This window comes from Pantherophis guttatus, chromosome 2 (genome assembly GCF_059756535.1).
Source record: "Pantherophis guttatus breed Tessera chromosome 2, ASM5975653v1, whole genome shotgun sequence".
NCBI classification, from domain to species: Eukaryota; Metazoa; Chordata; class Lepidosauria; order Squamata; family Colubridae; genus Pantherophis; species Pantherophis guttatus.
The window spans coordinates 112,563,844-112,589,308 of NC_142064.1; the positions used below are offsets into that span (position 1 = coordinate 112,563,844).

Genomic DNA, 25,465 nt, shown 5'->3' on the forward strand with positions numbered 1-25,465 from the left:
GTCCGAAGTGGCCGCCCGCCCTGCTGTCTATCCGCCCTCGCCGGGTCCGGGGATTGCAAGGCGGTTCTTCGCCTGAACGCGGAAACAGGATGCCGGGAGCTCCGGAGAGGGCTTTCCAGGAGCTGCCCTCGAATTCTTACGGGTCTCGACCGCCCTGCTGTAGCTACGGGAAAATCTCACTTCCTTCCTCGTGGCGGGACGTCACTGGTAGCACAATAATACGGTTTTTAACTGCTATTTCTATAGCCACTTTTTGCTCCGGAGAAAGTTTTATCGAATTCTGTGACCTAGTTCGCGTATGGTGTTAAAATGTTATCCAAAATACATTTTAGGATTCTTTTTTATCGTGAGAACCTAAAACTTATTGTTTGGGATTTACATGATTAAGGAAGCCTTAAACTGTAATAAAGAGTATAGTAATTGTAGCAAGAGCAGAATGATCTTATGGACATCCATGTTCAAATTTCTTAAATCATAGTTGGTTGCGCTCCAGTTCACGTGTATATGAAGATTTCTCGTTGCAGACAATGTCGTTGAGGCAGGCTGTGCGGTGACGTCACAGATTTTTGCGGAAGGCAGGGGCTAGTCAGGACTCATCAGGCGTTTGTTTCTATAAGCTGGAAGTCGAAAGGCGTATAAATTTAAATAATTATAATTATATCCCCGATGTATCTCAGCGTTTCTGATTTGGAAGAACTTTAGTGAACAACATCGAAAAGACTTTATTGCTAGTCTCTGAAGCTGTGGTCACATACACCTGAGTGCATGCAAATACTCTTTCCTGATGTTTCAGGTTTTTTGTTTCGTGTGAACCTAAAACAAGTATGATATTGATTTACTGAAATGCTCTAATTTATAGTATTCGGATTAAAATACTCCAAGATGACAGCCATTTTGAATTCAAACAATACAGCAATATGCTTGGGTGGAAGGTAATATGTAATAACATCGGACCAGCCTATTTGCAGGACTACCTGTCCCCCATTGTTTTTGCCTACCCCACCAGGTCTAACAGGGAGGGCATGCTTCAGATCCACTCCATCGGATAATGTCACCTTGTTAGACCCCATATCTTATCTGTTTTGTGGCTGACTTGTAAAATAGTACCTCCATTAGAGATCTGTGTGGCCCCAAGGCTGTTAGTCTTCTGTAAGGCATTAGAAACCTGGTTGTATTCCCAGACATTTGTGCCAGGAGGTAAGGTGAATCTCTTGATGTGTTTTTTTAAAATTTTGGGATTGTTATTTTAACTGGTTTCTTGTGACTTTATACTGTTATGATTTTAATCCTTGTACAGTACTCCACCAAGGGTCATTATTGTGAAATGGGTGGTCTGTAAATAGTTAAGTTTTGTGCTTGCTCTGAAAGCATTGTGCTTCCTCTGAAGTTTATATCTGACCATGCCATACACCTGATGTAGGTGATTGGTAGAAAATTAGGCTTGAATTTTGTTGGTCTACTAACTACTACTGTAATAAAGATTTGGTTGACAGGTATGCCTTTATGGTTAGAGTCACATATCACACTAAGCAGCAGGAGTTTGTACGGCACACTGGACTAAAAAATTGATTCATTTAGGGTTCAGTGTATTCACATGAATCCAGGCAACTGGTTTAATTCAGTACATTTAGTTAGTCATGGCTTCATATATTGTACAGAAAATGCCAGTGTGGTTTGTTTAGTTAGGCATTTGTGTGTGCGCATGTGCCTTTGTGTTAGTCTTGATGCTTGGCAACTAAATGAACACGTCCCTGCATGTTTTTGGCAAGATTTTAAAAAGTGATTTGCTCCTGCCTTCTTCCTTCCTGAGAGAGAGCGATGGGCCCAAGATCTGCACATCCTTGTTGGTTATCATGAAAGGAGGAGATGAAATATATATCTATATCTATATATCTAAGCTTATATATACAGTATAAGCAAACAATTGGCTGCTGTCTCAAGCAGTTTTGGAAGAGTATGTGAAGTAGCACCATCTAGTGCTGTTCTGACTGAAAAACACATTTTAATTTTTAGTAAGAAATATAAAACTGATTATATGCATGTCACAGAATAACTAATGAACCACATTTTAATCTAATTTGTTCAGTGAATTTGGTTTATGTGGTGGGTTTATGGTTCAGTGTGTTGTGCAAATTCAGAAGATTAGGTTAAATTGGATAACTGGTTCTTTTTAACACAGATAAACTCATTGTTTGACCACAACTTTAGGGCTCAGATCTATATAAGATGTTGGAAAAGGAGTTTGGAGGTCTAGAAAGCAGGAATAGCAATAGCACTTAGATTTTTATACTGCTCCATAATGCTTTACAGCACCCTCTGGGTGGTTTACAATGTCAGAATCATGCTCCCAACAATCTGGGTCCTCATTTTTCTGACTTCAGCAGGATGGAAGGCTGAGTCAACCTTGAGCCCATCAGGATAAAATTCCAGACTGTGGGCAGAGTTTGCCTGCATTACTGCATTCTAACTTCACCACCAGGGCTCTTGACCAGGAATCATTGACCATCACAAATAGCTGTCCAACCTTTATTTGAAAATTGTCAGTGATGCCTATTCCATTGCTTAATAGCAATCACAATCAGAAAATGACTCCTTATTTTGAACCTGGTTCTGTCTGTAAACAGATACAGTGACTGTATCTGGTGTCAGGTGCCACCTGTCTTGTATTTCTACATCTGGTTTTTAGTGTATAACTCTGCATTTCTTCCTATTAAACTGAATTTTACTGGAAAAAGACCCAATGTTCAAGTTTTTCAGGATCCTTTTGAACATTGAACCTTCATGTAGATAGGTCAGGAGAACAGCTGTGCAGTCCCAGGAAAAAGTGTGGCTGTTTTGAGGAACTGCAGTTAAATGCTGTGTGAGTGCCCTGTAGGATTTAGAAGTTTGATTTTTATTCTCCACTAGCACAGCAAATTGATTTTTTCTGTTTTAATATTTGTTATATATTCATCTATGTAACATAAATAACAAGGAATGCAGAATCTTTTCTGGTACTAAATATAGTCAATTCAAAGTGAATAAGAAGATATGAGACTAAACCTGCCACGTGTGAAACAGGGCCAATGTATCTCAATGGACAAACAAAGGGGCCAGCTTCCCTGCTCAACAGGGCAGCATAAGTATGTGTCCCATTAGTGATGCAAAATTGGGAATTATACCATGTAATTAATTACCTACTATGGATTAGCCCATTTTCTTCTGTTGGAAGAAATATCCTTCTGGGTTCAGTTCCAAGTGGGGAAAAAGACACTGGATTCATGGAAGTTGCTTGGAAAAAAGGTTTATTGATGAACAGGATCACATGGCTTGAGTTCCTGAGCAGAAAAAGGGCATAGATGCTGAGAGTGCCTTGGTTTCATGCCCTTTGTTGGGCTTTGAATATGAGGTTATATTCTGATTGGTTGTCAGACTCCCATGGGGCCATGCAGGGGCAAATCTGTATACTGTGTTTTGAGTCCAAGTTTGGTTGAGACTTGCTCGGTGATGTAATCTTCCCAGGTGCCATGTGGTGAGTTCTGTTGCTGGATGGGTAGAAGGCTAATCCTATCTTTGTTGGATCTTGGGTGAGGGCAATTCCTACTAAGGCTCTGCCTGCAGGAAGTAGATCTTTGTTATGTAGAATAGACAGGCTCAGGTCTTAATGGCCCATTGACAAAGGTGGGGGGGGGGCTGAGTTTCTGCCTCCTTTTAGGGGAAATATTCTGTCCTTTTAATATTTCCTAAAATATCTCATTCTTCTAGGAGAGGGGTCTATATCATCCTTGCTGACCTAAGCTTGGGGCTCTCAGTCCGCTTTGGTTGGGCCAGAGAACATATTGGTGTCTCAATGTAGAAAATTGAAACTCAGATCTCCATTTTTCTGGTTCTCATTTTAGTGGAGCAATTTTTCACTATGGTAACCCAATATGCTAAGTACTTTTTGGGCTTCAGATCTGAAGTATCAGCCCTAATAATGTTCTATGTGAAATAGTAACATTACATTTATGTTGTCTGTCAAAGGAAGAGGTTCTCCTTGCCAATCCCACTATCAGATCCCTAAAAGTGATACTGCCATTCAATTGGAAGAAGGGGGAGACTTGGATTCGATTTACCAGCATTGCCTGTGTCAACAGATATTTTACAACCTATATCCTGGCGCCAAAGAGCCCTGAGATCCCCTTAACTTTGGGGAATGTTTGATAGCCATGTGGGCTGTTTCACTTTAAAGGGTAACAGTGTGAATGCATGTTTATTCGGGTTCTCGGGGAAACTAGTAAAGAAAACATCTTCATACTTGTGTATTGGCTAAAATCTGCATTCTGACTTAAAGGGAGGGGTCTCTACTGCTTTAATCCTATTTGTCTTGCCTAGGGGTATTCAGATCTTGCTTTAACTGGGTTGTTATCACTTCTGCTTAATAAAAGGTTCCTTTTGAACAACCATGTTTCAAGAGTTTTTATTTTCTTAAGTTGGAAGAAGAGGCAATCATTACACCCACTATTGTTTGGCTGCCTATTTGCCCTCTGCCTAGGTGACATGATTGCTGCTCTTTCTGCTTGAAGTTTGGTTTTCATCTTTCTGTCTAGGTCAGCGGTTCTCAATCTGGGGGTCGTGACCCCTTTGGGGGTCGAACGGCCATTTCACAGGGGTGGCCAAAGCCCTCTCTCGCCCCCCCCCACACTTTCACTCACCCTCACCCTCTGCCTCTGTTGGATCGCAGGTCGCCGTTCGCTTACCCTGCCCACTCCCAATCTATTGCTGCCTCCTGAGTCCCAGCTGATGGCTAGAGGGAAAAAAACTGTTTAAATTCTTGCCTTGGGGCTTCAAAGGGCCGCCCTACAGCTGATCAGTATTAAAAGAAAACAAATGAGTAGACCGGTGCCTGCAAAAATAGAAAAAAACAGACCCTTTCAGCTTCAGCACAGGTTAATTACCATAAGTTCATTTGATCAGCCTCCTGACTCTCAGCTGATTTGCTCTCAGCTGTTTTGCGGAGGGCTCTGTTGCTAGCTAGCGGCAAAGAGGTAAATTGCTGGAGCAGATTTTTTTTCCCCCTAGCTATGCTGAAAAAGCGAAACTGAAAGTAAAGCAGGGTCTTTGCTGCAACGTGACAAAATGAGGCAGAGAGAGATTTCTTTTTCTTTTTCCTCACCAAAAAAGGTAGGTGCAAAACTGCAAACAATGGGAAATTTAGGGCAAAAGAAGAGGTTCAAGATTTTAAAACACAAAAGAAAAAAAGCTCTATTTAACTAGGGAATTGTAATAATTGAGATACTATTAATTGTATATTGTGTTGAAAGCAGAAATGGTTAAGTTGTGGTTTGGAGGAATATATGAGGGAAATTATTTGGTTTATTATTATTGGTAAATATAATTAATTGATTTGTAAGAAATTGGATTGCATGGAAATAATTGGAATATTCATGTTCATATTGATTAATATACAAAAAAGATAGTTATATAACTAATTGATTTATATTAAGATGTTGAATTTGTATTAAACAACTGTATTACATAATTACATAATTAACCAATGTGAGGATCGATATAAAAATAGATGACAATGCGAAGGGGTATAATATAGAATAGAAGGGAAAAATTGAATTTGATTAAGATTAGAGATGAGGATGAAGGGTAATATTGGTTTTTTAAAAAAATAGATGAGGAATAAATATGGCAAAAAGGAAATATAGAAATTGTAAATTTAATTGAAATGACTAAACATTGAACCTTCAGGTAGGTTCAATTTGTTTAAATTTGTGAACCGGCCAAATACTCTGTTCAAAGAAAATACATTGTATGTTTGTATGTTTGTTTCTAATTATTTCTATTTATTTATATTAGTTCTCTTTTATTCTTTAAAGTTTAATAATTCATTCTTTATCTTAATATCTTAATATTTGTTTGGGGTTGGTTTTCTTCCCTTTCATCTTTTTTATTGTACAGCAATCTTTCTCCTCAAACCTACCACCTCTCTCTTTTCTTTCCTTCTTACTTTCTCTTCACCCCCTTCTTCTCCTCCCTACTTCCTCTTCCTTTCTCCTTCTCCTCCTCTCTTCCTCCCTCTCTTACCCTCACTCCTACTTTAATTTCCCTTCCCTTCCTTCATCCCTCTCTATTGCTGTATCCTTTTATGCACATGGACTACTCAGAAGGCTGAAAAAGTTATTTTTGACTGGTCCTTGCACTTTTGACCAGTCCTCGAACTTACGACTGTCCTCACATTTTAAGGTTTTTGCCCTATTTTGTCACCATGGTGAAGAGAAGCAGTTGTGAAATGAGTGACATGGTTGTTAAGAATGCTGCACGGGCATAAATGTGAGGATGGTCATAAGTGTGAGGACCAGTCAAAAGTGCGAGGACCTGTCAGAAATGACTTTTTTCAGTCCTCTGAGTAGTCCCTATACACATAGCCATGGCCACCCGGTCACATGACCAGCTTGCCATGCCCACTCAGTCACATGACCTCCAAGCCACACCCACAAAATAAGCCATGCCTACAGAACCGATAGTAAAAAAATTTAGAACCCACCCCTGGTTGGGGGTCACCACAACATGAGGAACTGTATTAAAGGGTCGCGGCATTAGGAAGGTTGAGAACCACTGGTCTAGGTTAATTCTTCCTGTTCCACACATCAGTTTGCTTCTTCCTGCTTAAACTTCTAATCTCATTTTATTTGTAAATTTTAAACAAATTCTACTTGAGCTTCAGATCCCTAGGTAGATGCTGAGTCCTGGGTGTTGTGTACTGGGCATACTCTAATGTTTAGGCCCCCTGTTGGAACGAATAAATATGGGAACGTGTTGTGATTGGTTGACCTAGCTGACAGGGGAGTATATAAGAGCTGTCAAGAAGGGCTCGGGGTTTCGTTCGCATGTATATGTTAATTGGTTAGGTTGTCGGTTCCAGTTAATAAAAGAGTTACCTCAGCCGTTCATGAGTTGTCAAATATAAATGAATACAGTATTTATTACTGGCGACGAGGATGGGATAGTGGACCCAGCGGAAGAGACGCAATCGAGGACAGCAGCCTGAGGTAACCTCTGAGGTAACAGTGAAATGAAGCAGATATAAGGCCATGGCGGCACAGTAGATGTTTCCCCCATTTGACCAAGGCAAAGAGACATGGGATGCTTACATTGCCAGATTTGAGTGTTTTTTAATTGCCAATGACTATACTAATCTCTCGGCTGAGAGGAAGAGGGCATATTTCCTCAGTTTTTGTGGCCCTGAAATGTTCGACACAGCTATGACCCTTATGGCCCCTCAATCAATTCATGCCGGTACGTGGGAGGATTTTCTGGCCAAACTTAAAAGACACTATGCACCTGCACCCTCCCGAATCGCCCGCAGACAACATTTCTATCACCGCGACCAAGCCCCAGGTGAATCGATTAATCAATATGTCGCGGCGTTGTGAAGGGCTGCCCGTCACTGCCAATTTGACAACCTAGATGACTACTTGTTAGACCGCCTCGTGAGTGGCGTGCGCGATAAGAACTTGAAGCAGCGTTTGATCGCCAATGCTGACCTCACATTTCAGGAGGCTTTACGGGAGGCATGTGCCGCGGAATTAGCTACCCTATCCATTGCCGAACTACCCCGTGGCCAGACCGCTCCCAATTCTGAGACTGGCGCGAACTCAGCTAATGAAATTGTGACTGAACGGTATTCTGACTCAGAAGAAGAGGAAGGCGAGGTTTGCCAAGTTAAAGGGACTAAGGCTAGGCAAGTGAGGGAGAGGAACAAAACTGACGGATTCCCCGGGTGTTACAGTTGCGGGGGACAGCACATTCGTGCGTCATGCCGTTGGAGAGACGCTGTCTGTAGGCTCTGTGGGCGGCGAGGACATATTGCCAGGGTGTGTCACTTGGCGCAGCCGCAGATCAACTCGCGTTCCCCTGCTGAAAACAACGCGCCACGCCATTCCGGCCCGAGACCCGCGCATGTGCGCCAACGACAAGGATTTTCCGCCATCAATCGAGTGACGTCACGCCAGCGAGCGGTAAATCCAAAGATTACTCTGACAGTTCAGATAGAAGGGCGCCCGTGCAACATGGAAGTGGACACGGGGTCCTCCACAACCATCGTATCGTGGAGCACGATCAAACGTCTAGTGCCGAAGCTGGCCAAGCGACACCTCAAACCTTGTTCTCTGCTACTGAAGGACTACCAGGGCGCCCTGATTCCGGTTGTGGGAACCGGTACCTTCAGAGTTACTTTTCGTGAATTTCAGGGTCGTCTCTCTTTAATAGTCGTTGATGGTCCATTACCTAGCTTACTCGGCCTGAATTGGTTCGCCGCCCTGGGCCTTACTATACAGGGCATTCACTCTATCCAATCATCTGAATTAGACCTCTTGGCGCGTGAATTCCCGTCTGTTTTTTCCGATTCGTTGGGCAAATACACTGGCACTCCCGTATCATTCAGCCTTGATCCTGCGGTCCCTCCAAAACGCCTTAAGCCGCGCCGGGTGCCTCTTGCATTACGACCGCGCGTAGACAAAGAACTGGACAAGCTTATTCATCAAGGCGTCTTAGAACCTGTAGATTACGCCCGTTGGGAAACCCCCACTGTCATCGCAATTAAAGCCAACGGCTCCATCCGCATCTGCGCTGACTACCGGGCAACGATTAATCACGCCCTGCAGGATCATGCCTATCCTGTCCCGGTAGTCCAGCATTTGCTGCATTCCCTGGGCCAGGGGTCAGTTTTCGCAAAGCTTGATCTATCCCAGGCATACCAGCAACTGCCTGTGGATGATCTCACCGCCAACGCACAGACCATCATCACACATCGTGGGGCTTTTCATTGTCGCCGCCTGCAGTTCGGTGTTTCGGTCGCCCCTGGGATTTTTCAAAGTCTTATGGAGCGTTTACTCTATGGAATCCCAGGGGTCGCCCCTTACTTTGATGACATCATCGTTTCAGCTGCCTCTGTCCCTCAACTACTGTCTCGTCTCTGACGCATCCTCACAGTTTTCAAGCAGGCGGGGCTCACCGTTAAGAAGGACAAGTGTCTTGTTGCTGTGTCACAAGTGGAATTCCTCGGATTCCTTATCGACCGCCACGGCATCCACCCAACCCCCGTGAAGACTAAGGCCATCCTGGATGCTCCGCCTCCAACTTCCAAAGCTGAACTTCAAGCCTTCCTCGGCTTATTAAACTTCTATGCCGTTTTTCTGCCACATAAGGCTTCTGTGGCTGAGCCCCTACACCGGTTGCTGGACCGTGGGGCTAAGTGGGTGTGGGATACCCGGGCTGAAACTGCTTTTGCTGCTGTTAAGCGTTTACTTGTGTCTAATGCTGTTCTTGTTCAATATTCTGCTACCCTCCCCTTGGTTCTTGCATGCGATGCCTCTCCCTATGGGGTGGGCGCAGTGTTAAGTCATACCTTCCCTGATGGCCGTGAGGCTCCTATTGCCTTCTATTCCCGCACCTTAGCCCCTGCGGAGAGGAACTATTCACAATTAGACAAGGAGACATTAGCCATTATTGCAGGGGTTAAGAGGTTTCACGATTACTTATATGGCCGGCATTTCTCCATTCTGACGGACCATAAACCCCTGTTAGGGTTGTTGGCCGGGGATCGTCAATCTCCATAGTTCCTATCGCCTAGGCTTACCCGTTGGTCTGTTTTCCTATCTGCTTATTCCTATTCCCTTACATACGTGCCTGGAAAACATCTGGCACATGCAGATGCTCTGAGTCGCTGCCCCCTTAAATTGCTCCTCTGTGACCCAGCCCTGGTGTCATCCGTCATCCCCCCTGTCTGTCACTGCAGCGGACATTGCTTCGGCGTCCGCTAGGGATAAAGAGTTGTCCACGGTTCTGAAATGGGTTCTCAGGGGGTGGCCTAGTGGTGAGTTGGGCCCCGAATGGAAACCGTATAATCTCAGGAAGTCTGAGCTTTCTACTCAAGAGGGCTGTCTACTCTGGGGACACAGGGTAATAGTCCCCGCCTCCCTGCGGGACTCAGTTCTGTCAACGTTACATATGGGCCATCCGGGGATTGTCCGGATGAAGGCCCTTGCACGCGCGTATCTCTGGTGGCCAAAATTGGATGACTGCATCTCAACGTGGGTTTCTACGTGCCGGGTGTGTCAGGAGTCCCGGCTAATGCCACCTAGAGGGGTGCCCAGGGAGTGGGAAGAACCGAGGGGACCCTATTCCCGTGTGCATGTGGATTTTGCAGGGCCCATCCGCGGCCAGATGTTCTTGGTCCTGGTTGATGCTTTTTCCAAATGGGTCGAGGTGGTAGCCATGGCCTCCACCTCCACAGAGGCACTCTGCCGTGTTTGCGCACTCTGTTCGCAACCCACGGATTGCCAGACGAACTCGTGTCCGACAATGGCCCTCAATTGACCTCCACGGGGTTTGAAGTGTTCCTTGCAGGGTACGGGATTCGCCATTGCCTTATTTCTCCTTACCATCCGGCCAGTAATGGCCGGGCTGAAAGGGCAGTGAGGTCAACGAAAGAGGCGTTAGGGCGCATGGGAACTAGCAACTGGCAATCGAAATTATCTGAGTATCTCCTTACGCAGCACTCCACTCCGTGTCCCCTGACCAATCGCAGCCCTGCGGAGCTTCTCATGGGCCGCCGTTTGCGTACGGTGCTGGACAGATTACATCCTGAATACACGCACCGTACTCCGTTACTCTCCAGCCGGGCCACTGGCAGGCTGGAGGAAGGGGACTTGGTTTATGCCCGTAACTATACGGGCCAGCCCTTATGGCTTCCTGGGGTTATAGCAGAGGTTACCGGCCCATGTTCGTATAAGATAGACATGGGGGAAAATCGGATGTGGAGGCGGCATCTAGACCAGATACGGGTTAGGCACGACCCTAGAGCCAGGGGGACGGGGCCACGCGAAGTAGACACGGACATTAATCAGGATGATGAGGCCCCTACGACACAAGCCAATGCCCGCCTAAACCAAGCTCACCTGCCCTTGCTCCAAGAGTTGTCGGGGGACCGGCTGCCACAAGACCAGCAAATGGCAAGCAGCCAGAGGGATACAGCCTCGTTAAACGAAAGGCCATCTGCGGAGAGACAGACCCCTAGCTATGCCACTGAGACAAATAATGGGCAAACTCCTAGCTATGTCTCTGAACCAAATAACAACTTACCTGACTCCAGGAGTAACTGTCGCGGTACGGCACAGGAAATAAGCGAAGGTCAGGGTCAGCAAGCAGAACCAGTAGTCCCACGCCGCTCCAGTCGAGTCCGCCGTTGGCCGGGGCACCTGCGGGATTACGCATGTGCATTCTAGGGATAAAGGGGTGTTGTGTACTGGGCATACTCTAATGTTTAGGCCCCCTGTTGGAACGAATAAATATGGGAACGTGTTGTGATTGGTTGACCTAGCTGACAGGGGAGTATATAAGAGCTGTCAAGAAGGGCTCGGGGTTTCGTTTGCATGTATATGTTAATTGGTTAGGTTGTCGGTTCCAGTTAATAAAAGAGTTACCTCAGCCGTTCATGAGTTGTCAAATATAAATGAATACAGTATTTATTACTGAGAGTATACTTGCTATTGTCTTTAGCTCAATCTGTTATCCCACTCTAAACAAGTTACTGATATTTATTTAATACTTGCATAACAGTCTTATAAGTAATCATCTGATATACCTGAGCTTTATAAAGTTTCTTGACTTACAAGGACAACTTCACACAAATGTGAAGAGCAGAAATCAAAGAAAATTTACAATTATCGGTGTGGAACTAAAACATACAGTACCAAATTGGATATCCTAGAAACAAGTAAACTTAGATGGACCACACTGCAATTGTGGCATAAGAATATTTGATTTGTTGCAGGTAGCCTTTTTTTTTAAGCCCTACCTTAATGTCTAACGAATCAAATTGGTACAAGGGTGAACTAGCTTGAAGGGGGGGTGGGGAGGGAAAAGGAGACAGGAAATGGCCAAACAAGCCATGATGGCATTGCTCAAATGCAAAAATTATCCTAGCTTTTTAAAACTGTTCAAGAAGCCTAATTCAGGATATTTGACTCAAACTCATGCAAAAATTAGAAAGACTTGAGGAATAAGCTTTCCCCCACCTTTCATTGCCAACCTAGATTGACATAAGTTATTGTACTGTATATATATTGACCATCCCTTTCTTAGTATGTTTATGTATGGCTTTTTCTCCAATTTGAGATCACCTTCTTGTCTGTTTTACTCAGAAAATATTTGGCAGCATCCAGATCTGATGAATATGATTTATTCAATGCCTCAGATTTTTCAGTTTTTATAGACCACGGCCTCCCACAGCCCCACTGGGATAGAACTAACAGTTTAGCTTCAATGGTTGTATTTTACCCCCTACTGGACAGCAGTAATCTTTCTTGACAACAGCCTGTTTTTCAAGCTACCTTCTGGAAACTCTGGAAAGCTGAATTATTAATGGTTACATAGCAAGAGTGAAACCATGTAAATTTAACTACTTTTAACAAGTAATTGAAAAGTTGAATCATGTAGATTGGACATATGTGCATGTTTGGACATCTGTGCATGTTGCAAAGATTTCATGTTAATACTTGGGACACCCTTCAGAGTTTTTTTTTCTTTTCTTTCAGAGTTTCAGAGTCATCACCACCAAATGGATTCGCAACTGGCTGACAGACCATACTCAATGAGTAGTCCTTAATGGGTCTAAGTCTACATGGTGGGAAGTAAGCAGTGGGGTACCACAAGGTTCTGTCTTAGACTCAGTACTCTTCAATATCTTCATAAATGACTTAGATGAGGGAATAGAAGGGGAACTTACCAAATTTGTAGATGATACTAAGCTAGCGGGAATAGCTAACACCCTAGAAGATAGGCTCAAGATCCAGATGGATCTTGACAGACTTGAACACTGGGCCCTATCTAACAAAATGAAATTCAATGTAGAGAAAAGTAAAGTCTTACACTTAGGCAAGAAAAACCAAAAATACACATATAGACTGGGTGAAACCAGGCTTAATAGCAGTAACTGTGAGAGGGATCTTGGAGTCTTAGTGGACAACCAGCTAAATATGAGCCAGCAGTGTGCAGCAGCAACCAAAAAAGCCAATGCAATCCTAAATTGCATTAACAGAGGGATACAATCAAGATCAAGTGAGGTACTAATACCACTCTATAAAGCCTTAGTAAGACCACACCTGGATTACTGCATCCAGTTTTTGACACCACATTGTAAAAAAGGTTTTCAGACTAGAAAAAATGCAGAGAAGAGCAACCAGGAGGATTAGGGGACTGAAAGCTAAAACATATGAAAAACAGTTACAGGAACTCGGCATAGCTAGTCTAGTGAAGAGAAGGACCAGGGGAGTCATGATAGCAGTCTTCCAATATTTAAGGGGCTGCCACAGAGAGGAAGGGGTCAAGCTATTTTCCAAGGCACCTGAAGGCCAGACAAGGAATAATGAATGGAAACTGACCAAGTAGAGATTCAACCTAGAAATGAGAAATTTTCTGACAATGAGAACAATCAACCTATGGAACAGCTTGCCTTCGGAAGCTGTGGGAGCTTCATCACTTGAGACTTTCAAGAAGAGATTGGACTGCCATTTGTCAGAAATGGTGTAGGGTCTCCTGCTTGGACAGGGGGTTGGATTAGATGATGTACAAGGTCCCTTCCAACTCTGCTAATCTGTAATCTGTAAATCATCTAAACATGAGTATCAATTGTGATTAAGGTATGTTACTCAACCCCAATGTAATCCATGACCTACATCTATAAGTCACACTGGGCTTAATTAAGCAATGGCTTAGCATGCTGTGCAGACCAGCCTGGGCTAACTGAAGCTATATGTGTACATATGAACATGGGCAGCTTTCCAGAAAGATAAAAAGGGGTTTTCCCCCCTCTAAACTAAAGGAGTTTTACAGGCATTTTTTTAAAAGAGATTTTTTAAAAGCCCTCAGAAGGCCTATTAAATGGAACCGAGAAGAAATCTATTCATCTGTATAATGATCAAAGAGTTTAGTACACAGCAGTCCCATTTGATGAGACTAAGAACAACTTGTAATAGTGTTAGAAGGAAGTACGGTCTGGGTAAAACCTGTGAAGTAAATATCACCAAGTCATAGCTTTGAATTAGTCTGTTAAGGTGAGTTTTCTATTTTATCATTGGTTGAATGCACACACATAAAAGGTAATGTGGCTTGTTTGGGTCATGCTTTAGCATGTTGTGTCAACTTCACTAAATTACTGTTTTTAGCAAACCATGGTTTAGAGCAGGGGTGAAATGCTCCTGGTTCGGATCAGATCACCAGATCCGGTAGCGATGGAGGTGAGTGGAAAAATCCCTGCCCACCCCCATACCCAGCTGAGCCGCACAATCATCAGAGGCTTTTTTTTTAACTTTTAAAAGGATTTTTTCTACAACCTCTTTGGCCAAAAAAATGCTTTTAAAAGTAAAAAAAAAATGGCCATGCCCACCCAGTCACATTACCCACCACCACCAAGCCACACCCACAGAACCAGTAGTAACAAATTTTAGATTTCACCACTGCTTTAGAGTGATACATGGAGCCAGCTGTGGCTTAAATTATGACAACATGATGCTTAGATCAGAGTTTGTGGTTGAAATGGCCAATAAGGTGCCTTTAGAAATTCTGGATTATCACCCCAACCAGAACATCCAGGAATTAGGTAAATATATCTTCCTGTTCATATATCCAATATTGGTGTCAGGCTCCAAATAATGCATCCATTACAAATCGAATTCCGAGGCATTAATGTTGCATCTCTTCCTGGCAGAAGTGGTCAAATTTTGTATGTACCTGAGGATAGCAGTAAAGGTCCTCTCTAACAGCAAAAAATGCACTCACTTTTTCATGAAGCTTTCTTTAGTATGTTGCCTAGGTGGCGGAGTAGCACAGCGAGCTGGAACAGGATTATGTTCTCAAATTCAGAGGTACCCAGGATTTGATATTCAGAGCAGAATTTTATAAAACAGCTTACATAAAAAATCACGAAAGAAAACAAACTCTGGTTCTTGCCGCATACTAAACCAGTATTTATTTATTATTTATTTATTAATCAAATTTCTATACCGCCCTACTCCCGAAGGACTCAGGGCGGTGAACAGCCAAGATAAAATACAAATAATACAAATATTAAAAAATCCCTTAAAATTATTAAATATTTTGGCCGAAACATAGATTAAAACACCCAATTTATAAAATCACAAATTAAAAATTTAAAAGAGGAGAGTTAGGCCAGGCCAGCCTGCTGAAATAAAAAAGTTTTGAGAGCACGATGAAACGTGCGCAGGTCCGGGATCCTCCGTATCTCTGGGGGGAGCTCGTTCCAGATGGTAGGTGCCCCCACAGAGAAGGCTCTCCCCCTGGGGGCCGCCAGTCGACACTGTTTGGCCAACGGCACCCTGAGGAGCCCCTCTCTATGGGAGCGTACTGGTCGGTGAGAGGCTATTGGTAGCAGAAGGCGGTCTCGTAAATACCCCGGTCCGATGCCATGGAGCGCTCTAAAGGTGGTAACCAAAACCTTGAAGCGCATCCGGAAGACCACCGGGAGCCAGTGCAGCTAGCGCAGGAGGGGGGTCACATGGGAGCGCCACGTCGCTCCCATAACCACCCGCGCGGCCGCATTCTGGACCAGCTGGAGCCTCCAGGTAATCCTCAAGGGGAGCCCCATGTAGAGAGCATTGCAGTAGTCCAGACGGGAAGTAACGAGAGCATGAGTGACCGTATTTAACGAGTCCCAATCCAGAAAGGGACGCAACTGGCAAATCAGGCGGACCTGATAAAAAGTCCCCCTGGCCACGGCCGTCATGTGCTCTTCTAAAGACAGCCGTGAGTCCAGGAGGACACCCAAGTTGCGAACCCTCTCCGTGGGGGCCAATGACTCGCCCCCAGTAATCAGTGATGGCACCAACTGACTATATCGGGATGTTGGAAACCACAGCCACTCGGTCTTGGATGGGTTGAGCCTGAGTCTGTTTCTCCCCATCCAGATCCGCACGGCCTCCAGGCACCGGGACATCACTTCAAGGGCATCATTGGGGTGGTCCGGGGTGGAGATGTACAGCTGAGTATCATCAGCGCACTGATGGTACTTCACCCCGAAACCACGGATGATCTCACCCAGCGGCTTCACATAAATGTTGAACAGAAGGGGTGAGAGAACTGACCCTTGTGGCACCCCACATACAAGGGCCTCGGGGTCGACCTCTGCCCCCCTGTCAACACGGACTGCGACCGGTCAGAGAGAAAGGAGGAGAACCACCGTAGGATGGTGCACCCCACCCCTAACTCCTCTAGCCGGTGCAGCATGATACCATGGTCGATGGTATCAAAAGCTGCTGAGAGGTCTAATAGGACCAGGACAGAGGAACAACCCCTGTCCCGAGCCCTCCAGAGATCATCAACCAATGCGACCAATGCCGTTTCCGTGCTGTACCCAGGCCTGAAGCCCGACTGGAACGGATCCAGATACGACGATTCATCCAGGTGCTGGGGGAACTGTCGCGTATCATACAAACTATCTTAGTTTAATATGTGAACTCAACAGCAGTGGTTAATGAATCACGGTTTATGTTTTAGCATATTACCACAATAGAATTTAGACCTATATACTGCTCCACAGTGCTTTACAGCACACACTGTGCAGTTTACAATGTCAGCATATTGCCCTCAACAATCTAGGTCCTCATTTTATGGACCCCTGAAGGATGGAAGGCTGAGTGAATACTGAGCAGGTTAGGATCAAACTCCTGACAGTGGACAGAATCAACCTGCAATACTGCATTCTAACCATGGCATATGAAACCAGCCAACTGTTTTAGGAATAAACAATGGTATAGTATGAACTTGAGTCACCCAGGTAAGAGCAGAAATAGGGTAGTTACTGAAATGAGTACAGCTCAATAGATTAAAACAGTTTATGAATCCAAAAATAGGAGTTCTGTCATTAATTTACTTGTCAATCTGAAAATCCCCACTGGAAACTGGGAGAGACAAAGCGTCTAAATAAGCAACAGAAGCAGAGAGCTATTGATCTACCAAAGTAGGTTCATTTTTAATAGTAAACATTCTTTATTCCAAAAGCAGAATTCCAAAAGATAAGAATTTGCATATAAGAAGGTATTCTATATTTAAATTTTCTTTCAAGATAGCAGAATCCTGTACCTTACTGCTAAAAGTGAATCCTATTAAGGTTTTGTTCCCTGGGTATACAATTGGTATTAAATGGTATTAGACTTTTGTTAAACAATAGGCAGTGACAGTGACAGCAATACTGACAGTGACAAATCATAAAACATTGTTATAAAAATCTAACTTGGCACAACCCAATTAATATTGCATCAAGATTTTAAAACAGAAATGACAATTTATGCAAATAATTTGCTCTAATTTAAATATCCCTTCACAGTTATCGGACAATCTAATTTATACTTCAAGAGGGCATTCTGTATCTGGTTGTTTCTAGAGGAATGGTACACACTCCAAAGGATTGATTTCTGGTCATTTCCAAGCTCTTCCTCGGAGCAAAATCAGCATTTTAGGAGAAAGCATTGGAACCAGCTAGAGCAGTGGAGAGTCTACAGGCTCTCCAATTGCAAGGCAATGAATGCCAAGTTCACCCCGGTGCAGATAACACAAGCCAGATTGCAGAGAGAAGACAAGCCATGAAACTTAAAGAACTTCTGGCGCAGGTGCCGATATTTGCTGTCTTTTTCCTTCAGAAGTTGGTAAGCCTCTCGCTGACCTGAATTTCCCACTTCCTGTCCGAGCCCATGCTCCTTTTCAATCTCTTGCATCTTAAGCATGGTCTTGGTGGTGACTTGCGAGAACCAGGAGGCATTAATGGCAACCAAAATGAGGCAAATAAAAAAAAGTGTGATCTATAAGAAAGACAAAAAGTATCATGACCACTTCTGGATTCCAATTTACTATGTGTAATTTTCTTGGGAGTCTTTTTATTTAAGTTCTGGAGTTACATTCTTATTTCTAGGAAAAATGAAAGGGCAGTTGATGAACCTGATTATCCTCATTTTTAAGAGTCAATTAGCTACATAGTCCAAAAAGTATTAATGAAAATGATGTATATATTTTAAATTTATTTTAAATTAACTTCCCACCAATGTTCCTCCACAATTCTGTGAGGCAGGTTGCTGACAGAATATGATTGGCCTAAAATTAGAGTCAGCTTTCCACATTCATCATCATCATCTTTTAATTTATGGGGTCCATAATCCCTTGCGGGGTGGATTCTGGGCAACTAAATGGAGCAAGCAGAGTGTTTACTGGATGCCCTTCTTGTCGTTAGTGCCCAGAGAGAGAAATATCTGCCTCTACCGATCGAACTCACAGCCTCCTGATTGTGAGGCAAGAGCTCTACCTCTAGGCCACCACACCACTCATCAGCTTTCCACATTACACACTATTGATTCTATATATATTAAAGGAACTAGTGCAATATGAATGCTAACTTTTCTGTGCCTAGGATCAGCTCCAACAAAACACCAGTGCTTCAGAAATATTGCAAAATCTGCTGACCAGCAGAGTTGTACGGTTGTCAATCACTTGTGTTCTTGACATTTTGCTCAGTACACAGATTATTTCCCATGATCCAAAGAGATTGTGGTGAAAAATTAAGGGGAGGAACCGTAGGTTTTCAGTGATGTTTCAACTAATTCTTTAAGGACATTATCAGATAAATATGTGGTTCACATAGTCTACACATAACATCTGTATGCTTTCTCCAAGATTTTTATTTTATTGCCTCAAAACAAAGTTTTGGGGAGCTAAATACAATTATTTTCTAGATAAAGTCTGCAAGGAGCAGAAGAAAATGCATATTGCATAGTATCTTTTTCAACCACTATGATCCTTTCATTTCGGTTTGTTTTGTTGATCTTGAGTACGATTAGCTGCCAATATGGTGGTTAGCTGCCAATATGCCAACATGACCACTCAAAACAGGTTTTTTCAGTGCTAACAATATTCAGCTGCTTCCCTGATATACTCATATATCAACAGGGAAGTAGATATATACTGAGCCTATTTTTACTGTGAATGGTGAAAAAAAGGAGAGAAATTCCCTGAGGATGGGCTCCAGCATGAGTCCGAAAGCTCAGAAGAGTAAACCTCTGGTCCCAATGACCAACCCAGATTGGATCGTGAAAAAAATTAATTTAACATCCCACCACTCACTAAATACTTTTAAAGCCCCAGGCAATTATTCTGCTTCACGTCCCAGCCCCATGTATTTTCTTCCAAGTCAAAAGTTCTACTTGGAGGAAAAGATATAAATAAAACTTGTACCTTTTTAGGCAGCACTACAGTTGTACTTTGAAAGCCCCTACCTTATCTGCCCTTAAGAATTTCTCTCTAGGATTCAGATGTGCTAGACAAGAATCTGGTTGGTTTGGTTTTAGATTAGCATGTTGCATGAACACAGCCACTGAAGCTGTAAATTTAGAGTTATGACTTAGTATGTATTATGTGAATCCAGTTAATTGTGATTAATTCAGTAAACAGCTCAAATAGTAGCATCATAGTCCCTTCAGTGTTCTCACTCTTGTTGCTCTTAGCATGACAGAGAAGGCTGTTTTATAAGAAATGAAATCATTTATTTATTAATTGCATTCTATATTTGAAAAATGTGCCCAGAATGACTTAGGAAGAGCTTGTAATGCAGCATATATTATCCTGGAATCTACTCTGCATAGCAAAATTACACTAAACAAGAAATTACAGTAAGACTGAAGCACTCACACTCAATTTTCCCAGAGGTGGGAATGGTGACGAAATGAAAAAGCATTGCATGCTAAATATTATGTCTTTCTGTAGTAAAATATTACAAAATATATGTTAATTCAGTAGAGTTCTTAATTGATAAATTATAAAAAAGGGCTTTATGGCATCTTAAAGACAATCAAATTTATTATACCAAATTAAAGGCATATTTAAAGTGCCACAAAATATTCTGCTGCAAAGGTTATACATAACTATCCATCTAACAAGAATTATTAATTTATTATAAAACATTTTATACGAACTTTTGCTTTTCTTCTGAAATACAGCCGTGAAGGCTGAGAGCAAATATGATAGTGCTCTAAATACACCCTCTCTGAGTTGAAATATTCTAGAAGATTTAGAAATGTTATATAGACGGGGGACAGGGAGAGAGGCAGAAAGCAGAATTGCAATCCTAAACCAGTTTATTCAGAAGCCCACTAAATACAAATACGGACCTATTCAGTTTGAGATATTGTATTATCTCTGTTTATCCTTAATGAATGTCACTATGTCACTATCATTCTGCTTACCAAATCCTTTAACCAAGAAGGCTGCTAACAGTTCATCTCATAAGAATCTGGCCATGGACATTTGTAGATGTAAAGCATTCTGAAACTAAAATTGCTACCCAGAGAATCAAACATCAAGGCCTTTCCCCCCATCAACAGCTATCACTTGTGTAGCTACAGAATTGAATGATAAGTAATTATGGCTTTTCTGTATGTCCTGTAATGTAAATATATCTACTGGTATATGCCATTATGACTATCTTTAATCTGAAGCAGTTGGTGCTGCAAAGGTCTCAGGAAGAACATGGAAGAATATACATGAAAAAGTATCAGAGCATTAAAATAATATAGAAAAAGAGGGATTTAAATAGGAGATAATGGAACTCTTCTAAGAGATCTAATTTGAACAGTGAGACTGCTAGATCAATGCAGCCAAGAAGATATTTTATAAAGAATAAGATGACCTCTTAACCTCAGATGTGTTAGGAAATTTGAATGCTGATAATATGACAAGCTGAAGTCAATTTCAGAATGTGCCTATATAGTTTCTGCCTGCATGCCTGTCCTGAATGAAAAACTGCAGGGTTTAGATAATTAATTGCTACTTACCTGAACAGTTTCTCTGGTGCTGAGAAGTTCCCGTGGATGGTATGCAGCAAATATGGCAAGATTAAGGAACGTGCAGCCAAGTAAGGTGTAGAAATAGAAGGGAAACAATTTGCCCTGTACCAGACCAAAGGTGTGCCGGCTCACAGTTCGGAAAAGAACAAAACCTAGAGACAAAGAAGGGATGGGTTACATGGGAAAACACATCCTTTTCTTTAAGTAGTGGAAGAGAAGTTCAGATTTCTACATAAAAATTGGGCATTGGACTTTCATACAGCTAACTAAGAAAACAATAGAGTGATGTTGGCAGCAGTGACAGGAGCTGGAAGTCTAAGCTTTCAAGGGTATTGGGTTCAGAAAAACCAGGTTAGAGGTAGGTACTGGCAAATTTGGAAAACATGGATGTTTCTCTCCTTCCAACACATACTTTCTCTAACCCAGCCTCTGTCATACAGAAGAATATTCTAAATTAGCTCCCTTCCTGCCCTACAGACATACCTGCGATGAAGGTTACCCATATCTGCATTCCCCAGGCTGTAGAGAGGAGAAAAAGCTGGGTGATTCTGATAAGGCCACTTGGCTCACCTTCCATCGGCATCTCTGAAGCAAGATACATAGGGAAGAAAAGGAGTGAGAAAAGGGAAGAACAAGGAGACATATCCAAGGGTGGGTGATCTAAGGCTTGGCCTTAGCCATATTGCTAAGCCTGATAATTGCCCAAAATGTGTGATATGATACCAACTATGCTGTGATGGAAAACATACCAAAAGTATGTTTACTTTTGTATATGCCCTGAATTGTATATGTATATGTAAAGGACTTTTTTAAAAAAAGTACAGTAATTGTTTTACTATCTATTTTGATTAATTACTGCAAATTGTTTCAATATGTTAAATCCTCAAACGTGTACCAATGTTACTTCTGACAATGTTATCAAGATGTATCTCATTTTGCTAATAGACATATAAATCATGGGAACCAGTCATACTTTCACTATATTGAACATCTAAACATTAATCTCCCAAAGAACCTCCACTGCCAGATAGTTCGAAAGAGCAGCAGGCAGGCAGCGATAAGAGTTGGAAAGGCAAGCAAGCAGGCACGAGGCAGAAGTCACTTGCTAAACACTGCCTGCCACTCTGCCTAAAGCAGCAGCACTCTTAATTGTCAAGAGACTAGATTAAATTTAATCCCCCCCCCACAGAGATCCCCTCTGATTGTAGATAAGGCCTGGCTAACTTATTTCACACACTGAATTTGAGGCAGGAAAGGGCCATTATCTACCTACCTACCAACCAACTATCCATCCATCCATCCTATTTGTATGGCCATCCATTTCACAAGAGAGTGACTCGGGTTGGTATTACAGCACTTAATCGGAAAACTATTATATGTGTTTTCATAAATATAAGTGAAAATCATTATTAAAAACTATAAAAAAACATATGAAATGAGATAGGAGCCATTGTAAGATCTCCCTGGTCCCCTAGGGCCCTGAAAGCATAGTCAAGTTTTGAGGGACTTGTTGAATGTTAAGAGGGATGGTGCTAATCTCACTTCTGGGGTGGGAGGTGGGGGGTGGAGAGAAGATTCTATAAGGCGGGTGCTGCAGTGTGGTGAGCTCCTGTTACTTGCCCCAGCTCCTGCCCACCTAGCAGTTTGAAAGCATGCAAATGCAAGTAGATTAATAGATACCACTTTGGTGGGAGGATTATAGCATTCTGAGTGCCTTTAGTATATAGCCATGCTGGCCACATGATCATGAAAATTATCTTCAGACATTGCTGGCTTCCTCAGTCAAGAAATGGAGATGAGCACTGTGTCTTAGAGTTGGACACAACTGACCGGGAAATCTTTAACTTTTTACAAGAGAGAAGGCCTGCCTCCTGGGACGGGACTTGCAGCATGTCTTCTCTGTCAGATCTGATGGGATGGGCAGATGTAATTAGGGTTGGCCAGTCCCTCAGATAATCTGGCCCCATGCCATATAAGGCTTTAAAGGTCAATATCAGCATTTTGAATTGGGGGCAACCAGAAGCAGACTGGCAACCAATATGTGCTTTTCTAGGCATACACATCCTGCACAGCCTGCACCACTGCTTTCTGCACAGATGAAGCTTCCAGATAAGTTTCAAGGGCAGTTGTATGTAGAGCACATGACAGAAGTCCAAATGGGAGGTGACTAGGTTGTAAGCGACAGTGAGCAGAGCCCTCCCTCGACCCAGGAATAAGTACAACTGGTGCTTTGCACACAAAGATGTGCAAAGGCCTTCCTAGCCACAACTGCCACCTGCTCTTTGAATAAGAATTGTGAGTTAGGAGGGACCTCAGATCGCACACTGTGTCTGAGGCAGTGCCACCCCATCCCACACCAAAGATGGCATAGTCCTAAAATTGGAAGGCTCCAAAACTTTAAGTCACTCAGTCTTGCCAAGGTTCGGCTGAAGCCTATTGTTCCCCATCAAGACCATCACAGCCTCCAGGTATCAGGATAAGACACCCACAGTATTGCTTAATTCTCCACAGCAGAGATGTATAATTAGGTGTCATCAGTGTACTGTACTGATGATACCTCATCCTGTGGCAACAGATGAGCTTACCCAGTGGTCTCATGTAGATGTTGAATAGGAGAAGAAAGAGCATAGAACCCTTGTGGCATCCCACATGGTTTGGGGCTGTTGGTGGGATCTCCCTTCCCCTACCATCAACTGGAATCAGTCCCGGAGAAAGGAAGTAGAACAGCACAACACTGTGTCCTCCTACCCCTGAGCCAATCCAGAAGTTGATGGTATCAAAAGCTGCAGGGAGATCATGTAGGGCAAGGATGGTTGCACAATTGCCACCCTGTTTTCACCAGAGATCATCCATTTTGAATTTTAAAAAATGATGCGGGGGGGGGGGGACTGGCTGTGCTTCAAGGTAAAATGCTCTTCTTCAACTGCTAGTTTTATTTTCCTAAGGTTTTAGGTCTGTATGGCTACAGAAATTAGATTTCAACAACACACTAAATTCTGGCTAGGTTTACAAGCCATTTAACTTATTTTAGCCCAATATTTCCTGGCCTCAGCCTATGGCCGTGATGGCGAACGTATGGCACGCGTGCCACAGGTGGCACCTGGAGCCATATCTGTGGGCACACGAGGGTTGCCCTAGCTCATCTCTGGTGCGCCTGCACACACCAGCCAGCTGATTTTGGACCTTCTGGGCCCACTGGAAGTCAGGAAACAGGCTGTTTCTGGCTTCCGGAGGGCCTCCAGGGGGCTGGGGAAGGCTGTTTTCGCCTTCCCCAGGCTCCTAGAAAGGCTCTGGAGCCTGAGGAGGGCAAAAAACGGGCCTACCGGGCCCACCGGGCGATCACGTACCAAGTGGGGGGAGCGCAGGGGGGTTGCGTGCGGGGGAGCGGGGTGCATTGAATTATGGGTGTGGGCACACACGCGCGACCCCCCCTCCACTTTTGGCATGCGACGCCAAAAAGGTTAGCCATCACTGGCCTATGTTGTTCATTTATGGTTCAGTATGTTTTGTGGATCCAGAAAATGTTAAGTATTTTGCCTTCCTGTTAAAAGTTGCCTGATTAACACTTTCTTGGTGGCATCCACGATTCTTTCTCAAAATCCCAAATGTTCCATCAGCCCCTAAGATCGAGGATGGCTGAGTTTCTACACATCCCTGGAATTAAACTAATTTTCCAATACACAAAACCATACTTTGACTGATAACATGAACATTGGCTGCATATCTAAACTATGACTGGCTGTCGTGTTTACTATCCAAAGGAAGAACTGAAGACACATAGCAGAGCTCTTCAAACAAGCATTGATGAATGCCACAGATTTTGAGGCGATTCACTTCTAAAAAACATTGCTCAGTACACGCTGCCTTGACATCTCCGACCCCCAAAGAAGGCCGCCGCTTCGGGAGCGGTGCAGATTGGTCTGTTTGACACCACCAGCCGGGGGTTCCGGGATCGCATTCGCGGCATCATGCTAATGCCCGCTGACTTGCGACTCGGTCCTCCAGGCTCCGGAGCTTATTTCTCGGGGGAGATAAATCAGGACAAGTCAATTGGGAAGGAGACTTAAGGTAAAGCAGCAGGAACGAAGCCAGCATACCCGCTTTCCCAGCACTTTCTCCTCCTTCCCGTTTCCGTCACCCTCCCGCAGACACATTTTGGCACAGACAAGCCGACAAGGGCTCTTCTGGTCCAGGGCACTCGGGAAGGAAGGGGCAAAGTTCAAGGCAAACAAGGGAAGGGGAAAGTCACTGAAGTCGAAAAACTGGAAAGGGAGAAAGGAGCTTTCGCAATGAACAAGAACCCAAAGGGACAACTCCGCACACGAATCTTGCCCTGAACACTGAAAGGCAGAAGGCTGCAGGACTCAAATGCACTCTCCCACCGCCAGAAAAAGCAGCGTGAATGCTGCTCTCTTCCCTGCGCTGCCCCGGAAAGAGCACCCAGGCCACGATGCCCCAACCGCGATTTCCCCAGCAATCACCCACCTCTTCCGACTCTTCACTGCAGCGTCTCGGTTAGCGGCTTTGCCCCCGTGCTCCTTAGCAAGTAGGCCCCGCCCTCTGCATTCAGAAGAGGAAGCGTCATGAAGGGA

General features: G+C 43.6%; 1 protein-coding gene and 1 long non-coding RNA gene across 3 annotated transcripts; one reads left to right on the forward strand and one right to left on the reverse strand.

Annotated features, from left to right (window-relative positions):
• The first annotated feature begins 66 nt into the window (after positions 1–66).
• Positions 67–14,799, forward strand: LOC148115269 (uncharacterized). Its single transcript, XR_015732805.1, has 2 exons — positions 67–207; positions 12,567–14,799. It is a non-coding gene; the product is annotated as an uncharacterized LOC148115269 (long non-coding RNA).
• A 2,193-nt stretch (positions 14,800–16,992) lies between these two features.
• TMEM205 (transmembrane protein 205) lies at positions 16,993–25,456 on the reverse strand. 2 transcript variants are annotated; one of them, XM_060683400.2, is made up of 4 exons: positions 25,359–25,456; positions 21,357–21,458; positions 20,862–21,025; positions 16,993–17,843 (listed from the first exon to the last, which is right to left on the reverse strand). In XM_060683400.2, the coding sequence occupies exons 2-4, from the start codon at positions 21,454–21,456 to the stop codon at positions 17,541–17,543; spliced, it is 567 nt and encodes a 188-aa protein (XP_060539383.1). In that variant the 5' UTR covers positions 21,457–21,458; positions 25,359–25,456; the 3' UTR covers positions 16,993–17,540. The 2 variants fall into 2 exon arrangements, with proteins under 2 accessions (XP_060539383.1, XP_034293664.2); XM_034437773.3 differs by lacking the exon at positions 25,359–25,456 and having other exon boundaries at positions 21,357–21,845.
• Positions 25,457–25,465: the final 9 nt, after the last annotated feature.

Coding starts and splice junctions, on each gene's coding strand:
- TMEM205 (XM_034437773.3), bottom strand. CDS start 21,516: ATGTCTCCTTGTTCTTCCCTTTTCTCACTCCTTTTCTTCCCTATGTAT. Junction 21,026..21,356: donor ATGGGTAACCTTCATCGCAG/GTATGTCTGTAG, acceptor CTTTGTCTCTAG/GTTTTGTTCTTTTCCGAACT. Junction 17,844..20,861: donor GCACCAGAGAAACTGTTCAG/GTAAGTAGCAAT, acceptor TCTTTCTTATAG/ATCACACTTTTTTTTATTTG.